At 38.2% G+C, this 12,116-nt stretch overlaps 1 protein-coding gene across 4 annotated transcripts in view; it reads left to right on the forward strand.

Annotated features, from left to right (window-relative positions):
• LOC140734743 (beta-parvin) overlaps nt 1-12,116 on the forward strand; it is a 70,240-nt gene that overhangs the window by 35,504 nt on the left and 22,620 nt on the right. For all 4 annotated transcript variants that reach the window (XM_073059157.1, XM_073059159.1, XM_073059160.1 and 1 more), the window contains exons 2-6: nt 2,049-2,138; nt 2,439-2,509; nt 4,377-4,479; nt 7,050-7,190; nt 9,164-9,279. In XM_073059157.1, coding sequence (XP_072915258.1) covers nt 2,049-2,138; nt 2,439-2,509; nt 4,377-4,479; nt 7,050-7,190; nt 9,164-9,279 — 521 coding nt within the window. The remainder of the gene's footprint in view (nt 1-2,048; nt 2,139-2,438; nt 2,510-4,376; nt 4,480-7,049; nt 7,191-9,163; nt 9,280-12,116) is intronic.

Consider the following 12,116-nt stretch of genomic DNA (forward strand, 5'->3'; position numbering starts at 1 on the left):
TGGCCGAACAGTAAGAGTTCAGTGAAGATAGAGGAGAGAGAGAAAAAAAATGTGTTCCAGCTATAAGATGTGTTGCTGCTTCACCTGAACGGACTGCTTGGGTCCCTGAAATAAAAGAGAATTCTTGAAAATACAGCCAGTCACTTAGCATATCTGGAAAAAGAAAGATAGAGTTCATATTACAGGCTGATGATTTTGCATTGGAACTGATCACTTGTTATACAGCAGGGACTCTCTATCCTGGTGTTTTGTGGAGGTGAGATCGATAGAGGTAGTTGTGGAGGAGTTGTATACATGTTTTGAGAAATAAGCTAAGTTAAGGCACCAGAGTGCAGGTGGGAATGGTGTAGATCAGCCACAGTGATATGTACTGGTGAGACAGGTTTGGAAGACCAGCTGGCTAACTTTTTCTCATATTCTAATGATGGAAACAAAGTTCAGTCATTTTTTTGTAGAATTTCTACTTATTTTAACATTTAATATTTTTAAATCATTGAGGGAGGAATTGTTCATAGTGAGTGATTGGCTGATGGAAGTACAGTGCATTCCAGTTAATTGGGCCATTGCTTAATTGGAGCAGTACTTATTTGGGACAACTCTTAAAGAACTGAAATTAATCAAGAAAATAGCTGGAATTCCCTTCATTTATTTGGGACAATATCCCGCATAATTGAGATAAGAAACTGTTGCCGAGCTATTTCTAACTAGCGTCAGTCTTGTGTATGTGCTTAGAGCAAACAGTTTTTAAATAGCATAGGTTGTGTGTGTTTGTGTTCAAAAAGTAGTGAATTTTTCACTTAGAGTTGTCAAGAAATAAGCAGCAAGAAAATTCAGAAATGTTGTTCACTGTGGTTTCAAGCAATCAGGCTTGGAGATGCTAGAACTGGCCGAAAGTGAAAATGAAACAATTTCACTACTTCAGCAATTCACAACTGCAAAGAATTTGAAGGTATTGACAGTCATCTCAAATGTTACCGTGAAAATGAAGATTTGCAGGATACAATCGTGGAAAGCATTGTATGAAGGCTGTCCATTACACTGGACAACAAAGATTTTGTTTCCTGAATACTTTTGGATGTTTCTTATGGATTTCAGGATGCTGGAATCACCTATAGTTATAATTGTGGTCATGGTATCAGAGCAACCGGGATCCATCACTGCTGGCTGATTATTGTTGGGCACTTAAGTGAGAAGCCCAATACTCAGACACTGAGTATTAATGGAAATCATCAACAAAATATTTTAAGCTTAGTTAAACTATTGCCAAGTGTCAGCACTGTTATGCAATTAAACCTATATATTCACTGGAAGTTAATTTCTTGGTTCTCCAGAATTCCTATGTGACATATTTGTGTTCAGCTTCAAGTGGTCTGTCATAAACAAAAAAAAATTCTGAGGAAGCATCACTTACAAAAAAATTTGTTGTCTAGTGTTATCTGTACTTGGTGTTTGCGCTGATTTTGTTCATTTACAGTCAATCAAAAGAATACGGCAATGTACAAACGTATAACTAGATGAATACCTCTGTCGATAGCTATTAGGATCTAATACATAGTTTTATAATAGTGTTCTAATCTGTTCTGTATTTCATTTAAATACGTAATATGTTACTCAGTTTTTTAAAATACATTTTTAACTATCCATGAAACGTTGGCTAATTGGGGCAGCCACTTAATTAGGCCAAAATGTACTAGTCCTGATGTGACCCAATTAGCTGGCATCTACTGTATTTCCTTCAGCTTCTGAAGGTTTTGTAATATACATGGCCCTATTTTTGCATGAACGCAAGAGTCATCTCTGACTGTGAGTATTACAAAATAAGTCTGATAACTATGATGAATTTGTAAATGGATAATTAAAGAAAATATTATTTTGTAGTTAGATCCAAAGTAATACTAGGGCAGTAGAGAGAGCTGAGTATATTTCTGTACAGTTATTTTATAGACAGCTCACCATCAATGTCTGCTCTTTGGAACTATTGCATTGTCAGATTTAATTGACTATTGGAAATATTTCATCTAATTCGGACACTTCTATTTCCTCTTTAGTGAGTGACCTACAAGAAGAAGGTAAAAATGCCATCAACGCTCCATTGTCACCTACACCTGCAGACGTTCACCCAGAGGATACCATGCTAGGTATTTAAGAAACCATTTTCCTTATTTTTTTTATATAAATATCCACTGTTTACAATTAAAGTTCTTAAAATAATTTCTTCAATGTCTGATTGGTTTTCCTCCTTATAGTGCTAGTATCATTTGTGCTAACATTTATGATAACTTAAAAACTTACGTTTCCTTTACACATGCAGTACTTTATTGTTGCCTTCCTTGTTGGCTCTGAAAATTATTCCATAATGAATTATGATTTATCTGACAAACACAACTATCTTGTTTACCTACTACTGCTTATTTTTATTCACTTGGCTTCAATTATAGAGGAAAATGAAGAACGCACGATGATTGAGCCATATTCTAAGGAAGAAGCAAAGTTTAAAGAACTTGTAAAGGTAAAGTACCAGAATGAAATGTAATTCCAATATGTAACTATTGTTACGTTCCCCAGTAACCGGGTAATTTACCTGCAAAGATAGATGGGTCCGCTGAGCCTGGTGCTACTATTTTCAAACGTTTTTATTTATAAAGGGGCACAAACGTATGGTTAATTCAAAACATTCAGATCATATACGTCGTCACAACTCAATCTAAAGCACAGGTATAGTAATAATCAATCAGAAATAAGCTCTATCGTTGTCTAGGGGTAATGTAGATATATATCGTTTGCTGGATATCTAAAGGTCTTTTAGATCACTGGAGTTCCACCAGCCGCCGTCGGTTGTGGTGTCACGTTGGTGCACTTTTGTTAGAAAGAGAGAGAGAGAGATGTCATTAAACAGCTTCACCTGCCCGGGTCCCTACGGAGCACCGCCGTGGAATCAGAAGAGCAGGCTTCCCGGTTGTTAGTTAAAAGTGATTGTCCGTGATTCCAGCCACAGACTCCCGATCCGGAATCAAACGCACGTGGCTTCCTTCAGAATGGCGTCCCGCTCCGACGGGAAGCACTATCGTGTCTTCTTCGTGTGTCTCCTTGGTGCGTCTGAGGCCCTGCCTCGGCAGCCCACCTTTTATCTGGACTGGCAGGATTGTAGATGTCAATCAAGGTAGGGTGAGGCCATCCCCACACCACATTGCCCGAGGGTGTCCATGTCCCTGATATCTGGCACGTACTAGAGAGTTGCAATTCACACAGGTGCCTCTAAGAACAATGGTCAACTCTGTGGCATTGTCTCTCATTTCCTGGGTCCAAGACCCAAATTAATAGCGATCTTGCGATTCTCTTGAAGGAGGGGGCTGAGGTCATGACACTATCTTGTTTTAACTTTGGTTATTTTACAGCCATTCTGTAATGACTTGCAAAACTACAATATGTGATAAAATGTCCAGCACTGTAAATTGCCTGAGGATTCTTTGTTGTATAGCATAATTATTTCTCTTCGTATGACTGACTTCATCCATATGTTGTTGAGGAAGATTATCAATTTTTGTTGATAGAAAATGTTTTAGTTATCATTATCAGCTTATCTTGATCAATTATGAAAGTTATTGTGTATATTAGAAAATTGGCAAGAATATAAGTTACATCTAAAAAAGGCCATATCACATCACATTGATTGAATTTTTGGGTATTGCAGCTGTGGTTTACAGAAAGCTGGGTCAAAAATACATACTCAAATTTTCAAATTGTATGTCTCTGCAATTTGAGGAAGACCTTGGGATGAATGTTTTTAGACAGAATAATTGGTGGTCTCGGAGGCATAAATTATCAAGGGGACTAATTACTATTATAGTCTAATGAAATTGATTTTGCAATTGTTTTCTTCGGCCTTTGGCGGTAATTTGAATGAAAGCATCAAGAAGTTTGGAGCTGACATAAAATGGTGGTGGAGCAATTAATCTTGATGAGAGTAAGAAACCACAGTGAGATCCTGGCACCATGGTGGACTTTATATGCATGGTTTCAAAGTAATGTTTATGTGGGAGGGAGGACTGGAAGTGAAGCTTCACACAGTTACCGATCTACAAACAGTGCTTTGATGCTATAATAAATGCCAACAAATGTTGGGGTTTATTTCTAAGATGATCCTATGTATGATGAAGATGATGGTATGATTTCTCCTTCATCAAGACTGCTGTTATTACATTTGGTAACCTCACAGGTGGATGATTATAGTGATGCTAGAAAGAAATCAAAGTAAAGCCACCAAACTGAGGAATTGTTTAAAAGCCCTTAATTGTTGATAGTTAGGCTGACAGTATTTCAGTTTATTAGCTTATACATTGTTTAATTTATGAAATAATTATTTAAACCCTCTTTAGGTTCTAATTGACTGGATTAATGATGTTCTTGTTGAAGAAAGAATAATAGTGAAGTCACTGGAAGAAGATCTTTATGATGGTCAGGTTCTGCAGAAATTGCTAGGTGAGAACAGCAATCGTAACATGAAAATACTTTTTAGTGATGAAGAGATGAGCATTAAATTATATGAGCCTGTCAGTTTTTGTCATTTTATTTTATACCTGTCATCTTGCCCTTTTCTTTTTAAATGATTTTCTTTCCAAACAGACAAATTATTACATATGCAAAATTCTGAAACTCAGCATGTCAGACAGCATCCGTGGGAATGACGTCAGATAAATAGTTATCTTTTTAACACTCTTGCACAATGTGCATCATAGCCTTTCTTTGTATATTGAAGATTCAGCATGAATTGCCATTCTGAAGATAATGTCAAACAAGAGAAAATCTGCAGATGCTGGAAATCCAGATAACACACATAAAATGCTGGAGGAACTCAGCAGGCCTGGCAGCATCAATGGAAAAGAGTACAGTCGACGTTTCAGGCCGAGACCCTTCATCAGGGCAGTCCTGCTGAAGGGTCTTGGCCTGAAATGTTGACTGTGCTCTTTTCTAAGACAATGTCCTGCAGTTTTTCAACTTTTCACTACAGTAAACCATATGACTGTTCAGGTTTTTAACTGAAGAATTCCTGAGAGAATGTTCAATTTCATAAGATCATTGCAACATAGCACCGATGGAGGCCATTTAGCCGGTTGTACATGTGCTGGTTAATAAAGACTAATCATTCCTGGACATGTGCTTCCTAATTTTTCGGCAACTTTTAAGTTCCTCAAATCGAAGTAGCTGCCAACGCCTTTTTAAAGTAGTGAAATCCACCATTTCTTGAGGTTAAGGACCTTTCTGAGAAAGGAAACTGGTTGCATTTGTGTCATTTGCCATCAGTGTTATTAATCCATGCAGAGGGGAGTTTTTCATCTCCATCAAACCTCATGAAAAGTATTAGTTCACTTCTTGATCATCGCTGTTCCAAGGAAAACAACTCTGCTTTTTTCTGAGATCTGAAATCCTTTGTCCTTGATAAACTGCTGGAAATTTTGGAACTTTATATACTTTGCAGGTTTCTGAAGTTTAATGACAAGAATAACTTAAATGAAACTTTTGATTAACTTGTATATGGATGAAGTGGCCCAAAAGGGTCCATTCTGTGCAGTACAGTTCTGAGATAAAATGCTAACCTTTAAGAACAGAATTTAAATATGTGTAAATACAAGTAATCCTAGTGCTTTATTCATCATGTTTTCATCTTGTCTTGGGTATAGGGATAAGCAGCTCTGGCTCAGCTGAACTTTTTAGATTTCTGCATCTAAAATGTGTACTGTCCTTCCATTTATATTTCTTTTCACCCCTATCCTCCACAAAACACAAAATGCTCCTTTCCATATTAAACTCCATTTGACAAGCTGCTGTCCACTGTACTACCGTGTGTCACTCTTATCATTTCTGTGGTTGTCTTTATTGTTGTTGTCATTGCTTTCTCCGCCTTGAGTGCCCAGATTCGCTCCAGGTCTGCTGCTTTGCTTAAACCCTTTCTGATCAATACCTTCCAATCCTTCCATTCTTTGCTCTGTTTATGCACCTCCTTCTCAAATCCCCGTGTTGTGAGTTTGCTATCTACCTGACATCCCATTCTTTCCCTCCATTTAAGCTCTGTTCATGACTTGCAGCACCATCTTGGCTGATCCTGTGGCTACTCTGATTTCTTGTTTTGAAAACTGAAAAAAACATTTTGAATTACCTTTTTCATCCACCCACAGGAAAATGCGATCTAATTTGTGTTCAAATATCCAATTGTTACTCCTTTGCCTTTTTATTTCACACAGCAGTTGTGCATCCTAAGCTTTGATCAAGTAAGTTTGTGTTGCAGGTACTTTTTGTGTTTGTGTTACTCTGCCATTTATTTCACCCCCTTGCTAAAATAAATGGCAGAGTACATGGGAAGAATACCATTTAAAACTATAATAGCATATTGTAGCGGTGTGCTACACACAGCGCTGGAATAACGACACGCAGACGGTGAGTTGCAGTTGCGTAAAAGATTTATTCAAACTTCGCGGCCTCGCTTTTAAGCCTTCCCGTTTCCGCCCTCCCCAAGCGGGAATGCTGTTGGGGGCGCATATTCACAGTCCCTTCCCGCGTGCGGGCTTTTCCCCTCGCTGGTGAAGAAGGCCTGGTGCCCTTTTTGGGGCCGGCCTCTCTGCCGGCGTGCGCCATTTTGTGAGCCGGTTCGAGTGCGCTGGAAAGTGGGTCATCACAATATCAATAAATCGTCAATTCAAAACAGAATGTAATAATTGCAGTCGTTGAAGAAGGCCACCGCATTGCAGCCAAAGGTTTCTGGAAAAAGCAGCTTGCAAGCAGGAATTAAGTCTGGAATTAATAGAAGATATTATAAATTATTAAGCTAATAATATTTTTGAACAAACATATTTATGGAACTTTCCACTTAAAATCTTAATATTTTTTGTGCATGTTCATTATGGATTGTCTGCTTTACATAATTTCTACCATTGTTAAACTGTAATGTTAGATGGTATTGCATATTGGTTTACATTGAAGTCAGTACTTGCAGTTTAATTTATTTTTGAATATTCGGAAACTTTATCTTTTAATCTCTTTCTTTGCTTATGCAGAAAAACTTGCAGGTCGTAAACTGAATGTTGCTGAAGTGACGCAGTCTGAAATAGGGCAGAAGCAGAAACTTCAGACAGTGCTGGAATCTGTAAATAATCTACTTCGACCTCAAGGGTGGGCAATCAAATGGAGTGTTGATTGTGAGTGTGAAGTTGTTAAATTTGACTTTACGTCTATACAAAATTTTTAGACTTTTGGTCACTGAGGTAGTTCTGAATTGATGCAAATTTTACACTTTGGCACATTTGTTCAGTTTTCCAGTGGATGAACTTTGAGATTAAAATATCTAACTTTTATGCAATATGTATATTTTATATTTCTTGTAAATTGTAGTTTAAATTGGATTCAGAGAAAATAAAAGGGAAATTGTAAATATAATTTGTTATGCCCACAAAGTACTGTCCTTTCTAACAATTAATGGCATTTTGTGTATTGAAGTACACATGTGGAATATTACTAAATGCAGAATTTACATCAGCTTTTCAAAGTCAATGCTGATTAATTCGGTTAAAGCTTCATAATTTCTTGCTTATTAAGTCAGTGAGAAATATTATTCTATTTTAAGGAGAAACTTCTGTTTTTACTTTTACTGAGATTGCCTGTTATATATATATATATATATAAATAAAATAGCTAATTAAAATACGTAGTTCAAAATAACAGAAATGAAAAAAGAGGTGAGGTAGTTCAATGTCCATTTAGAAATTGGATGGCAGAAGGGGAAAAGTTACTGAATCACTGAGTGTGAGCCTTCAGGTTTCTGCACCTCCTTCCCAGTGGTAACAGTGTGAATAGGGCATGTCCTGCATGGTGGGCGTCCTTTAGGGTGGACGCTGCCTTCCTAAGGCACTGCTCCTTGAAGATGTTGTGGATACTATGGAGGCTGGTACCCATGATGGAACTTTCTATGACTTATTTCGATCTTGTGCAGATGGTGATACGGCCAGTCACTGTGCACTCTATGGTACATTTGTAGAAGTTTTGAAATGTTTTAGTTGACCAACAAAATCTCCTCAAGCTCTTAATGAAATAAAGCCACTGTCTTGTCACCTTTATAGCTGCAACAATACGTTAGAATCAGGTTAGGTCCTCAGAGATATTGACACCCAGGAACTTGAAATTGCTCACTCTCTCCACTTTTGATCCCTCTGAGGATTGGTTTGTGCTCCCTCGTCTTAACCTTCCTCAAGTCCCCAATCAGCTCTTTGATCCTGCTGACATTTAGCACAAGGTTGTTGCTGTGTGTCGCACTGTATGACATTGGCCTGAGGTGGAATGTACGGCGCTATCAAAATGATTGCTGATATCTCCCGTGGCAGGTAAAACAGCCAGCATTTATCTGCAAGGTACTCCAAGTCTGGTGAACAATATTGGGACATCACCCACATATTAGTACACCACCAGGTGTTGATCATGAGGCATACGCCTCTACCTCTGCTTTTGAGAGACTCAACCACCCTATCTTGACAATGTATTGCAAACCCGTCTATTTGAATCACTGTGTTTGGCACGGAATGGATTAGCCAAGATTCTGTAAAACAAAGGACGCATGAGGTCCTAGCGTCCCTCTGATGCAGCACCCTAGCTCTGAGATTGTCAGTCTTATTTTACAGAGACTGTACGTTTGTCAGCAAGATAGTTGGTATTGGGAGTTAAAAACCTCCTTTTTATTATAAACACGCCATGAGACCAGCACATCGATCCCTCTTTTGCTGGCTGCTTCTTAAAGGGACGGTGTGCTGGCCACAGTCTGGTCTATTTATGTTTGTTTTAAGCAGTGATAGATTGTTCCTTCACATTAAAACTTCACTGACTGTACACAACATAGATGGATTTATGGTTCTTAGCAGTGGCAGGCTAAAATGAGAATATTTGACTATTTCCATTGTTTTCAATGAGAGCTGCTGTTTTCGGGTCATCCATGTTGACGGCCTGGAAGTAGCTTGGTAGATTGATTAGATCGGAAAGGGAGCAGCATTGGTAGCATATACCATTGTGCCAAGTGACCCATTTATCTTTTATAACCTAATGTGGCACAGTTATATAATTGAGTTGGAGCTCTTGAAAACTAAATTTGGTGATACTGTAATAAAATTATCATTTTCTTTTGTAGCGATCCACACAAAAAACACAGTGGCCATTCTTCACCTTCTTGTGGCTTTGGCCATGCACTTTCGAGCCCCTGTTAGATTACCAGAGCATGTCGCTGTGCAGTTAGTGGTTGTACGGGTAAGTGAAACTTCAAATTTTAAACATTGTGAGGTAATTATTGATTCTATGCTATTAGACTTGTTTGGCCTAGAAATTTTAAAATATCAAAAGGTTGGGGAGTAATGAGCAAGATGTTAGAAGGAAATGTCAGTTTTTTTGAAAATACTGATAGTTTCTTCACTTGGGATTAAAGGAATGAAAATTTTGCAGCAATTTCTCAACTTGTAATAAGAAAAATAAACATGCAGGTAGCACTTGAATATTGTTTACAAGGTAAAACTAAGGGAAATATGAGCAACTCACACAAAAAGCTGGTGGAACGCAGCAGACCAGGCAGCATCTGTAGGAAGAAGTACAATCAACGTTTCGGGCCGAGACCTTTCGTCAGGACTGTCTCGGCCTGAAACGTCGACTGCACTTCTTCCTATAGATGCTGCCTGGCCTGCTGCGTTCCACCAGCATTTTGTGTGTGTTGCTTGAATTTCCAGCATCTGCAGATTTCCTTGTGTCTAAGGGAAATATGGTTAGCTTTATTCAGTGGAGATCTGTATTTTGCAAAATCAGTTTGATTTCTGTCGTGCATCTCGCTTGCAAGAAAAATTGGAGGAATTTTTGCTAGAAATTACATCTAAGCAGAGAGGCACGTTAGCGTAGTGGTTAGCTTAATGCTTTACTGTACCAGCGACCCAGGTTCAATTCATGCCCCGTTCTGGAAAGAGTTTGTACGATCTCCTCGTAACCGTGTGGGTTTCTTCTGAGTGCTCCAGTTTCCTCCCACAGTCCAAAGATGTGCTGGTTGGCAGGCTAATTGGTCATTGTAAATTGTCCTGTAATTAGGCAAGGGTTAAATAGGGAGTTGCTATGTAGCACAGCACAATAAATAAAATAAAAATGAAGAAAGGTATAGGTATTTAGATAATGGCCTTTTTTGTTCAGAGCTAGCCTTGAAACCACCCCACCTCAATCAATTCACTGAACTTGCTTTGCATCTACTTCTATTGTATCTTCAATTCCTATCTTTGATATATATTAGAAAAAAGATGTAAATACATTTTATTGTCTGGTTTGTCTATTAATTCATTTTGACTGCTTCAGAGCATTATTTCCTTCTGCATCTATTTGATTATGATCTGCTGTAGTCCTCCTCTCACCTTGTATTTTCATTGACTTTTAAGGTGATTTCACTCAATTATTTTCCCTGATCAGGCTGTCAAAATCTTCAGAGAGATCTTTTTGTTTTTTTGGAGACATGCAGGCAGGCAATCATGCTGAAGCAGACCCTTTTTATTTACAATCTTCTAGTCAGGGTAGACCCTTCTCTCCAGCGCCCCCATCCGTTTGTTTCCCCCTCCCTCTCTGCCCCTGTGTCTACCTGTTTCTCAATCTGACTTGATAAAGATATCATTATTAATTTTAATAAACAACCAACTAATGTATAGGTGTGTTCTGTAGACAAAGATTTCCAAATTTTTGAAGAGTTTGAAGGAATCAAACCAAATAACCCAAGTAGCAATTTTTGCCATGCTCCCAAAATCAAGTTAAGCTGAACAAAGTAACATAAATTGAATATTAGTATCATTTACCAACAAGTTCCATCATCTATTCTTGCTTTGCACCTTTTACAAAATTTTACCTTCACAAAGCCACTTACTAATACAACGTGAGTGGTTTTGGTGGAAAAAAGAAACCAGTTGATTGTTCAAAATTTTGCATAGCTACATAGGGCCTTTTTTAAACATCTAAAACTGAGTTTCTCTAAGGCAGACACGTGGAGAACTGACAAAGTAGCTCTTTCTATATATATCTTATAAAAATTTGAGTTAGCTAATATTCTGTTAAGGATATTAGTTATCAGAATGTGATGGTGGTTCCTGGGTTTATAGTATGAAGTCCTGCAGCAGGGGTTAACTGCAATCAATGGTTCCCATGACTCTTTCTACAGTTTCTTTATTTTAGTTTTTTAACTGCTTATTGGTATGCTGTTCTCCCTGGCACACTGCCCCATATGAGAACAACATGGTAGCATAGTGGTTAGCACAAAGTTTTACAGTACAGGTGACCCTGGTTCACTTCCCAGTGCTGCCTGTAAGAAGTTTGTACGTTCTCCCTGTGGCCACATGTGTTTCCTCCAGGTACTCTGGTTTCCTCCCACAGTCTAAAGACATACTGTTTGGTAAGTTAATTGGTAATTGTAAATTGTCCTGTGATTAGTCTAGCATTAAATTGGGGGATTGCTGGGCGGTGTGTCTCAAAGGACTCGAATAGCCAAATCCACGCTGTATCTCAATAAATAAATATTACCAAGCAAATCAAGTTTATTAGATTAACTTTGCCTTTTCCCAGCATTCCCAACAGGTTTTTATAACTTAATAAATATTTTACTTATTAATTGTTAAGTGTTTTTATAAGTATTTCTGAAAAATTCTTCATTTATTGCCCATCATTTATTGTTCTTGAGAAGTTGGTGGAGAGCCAATGTCATTAGACAATAGGTGCAGGAGTAGGCCATTCAGCCCTTCGAGCCAGCACCACCATTCAATGTGATCATGGCCGATCATCCACAATCAGTACCCCGTTCCTGCCTTCTCCCTATATCCCTTGACTCCGCTATCTTTAAGAGCTCTATCTAACTCTTTCTTGAAAGCATCCAGAGAATTGGCCTCCACTGCCTTCTGAGGCAGAGCATTCCATAGATCCACAACTCTCTGGGTGAAAAAGTTTTTCCTGAATGTCTTGAGCCATTGCAGTTCTTCTGATAAATTCCCATAATTCTACTGAAAGTTTTAGAATTTCGACACATTGATGTGATTTGAGAGGTCCTGAACGTGAAAGCATTTAGAGATGCTTGTTGCTTG

Source organism: Hemitrygon akajei, chromosome 10 (assembly GCF_048418815.1).
Source record: "Hemitrygon akajei chromosome 10, sHemAka1.3, whole genome shotgun sequence".
NCBI lineage: Eukaryota > Metazoa > Chordata > Chondrichthyes > Myliobatiformes > Dasyatidae > Hemitrygon > Hemitrygon akajei.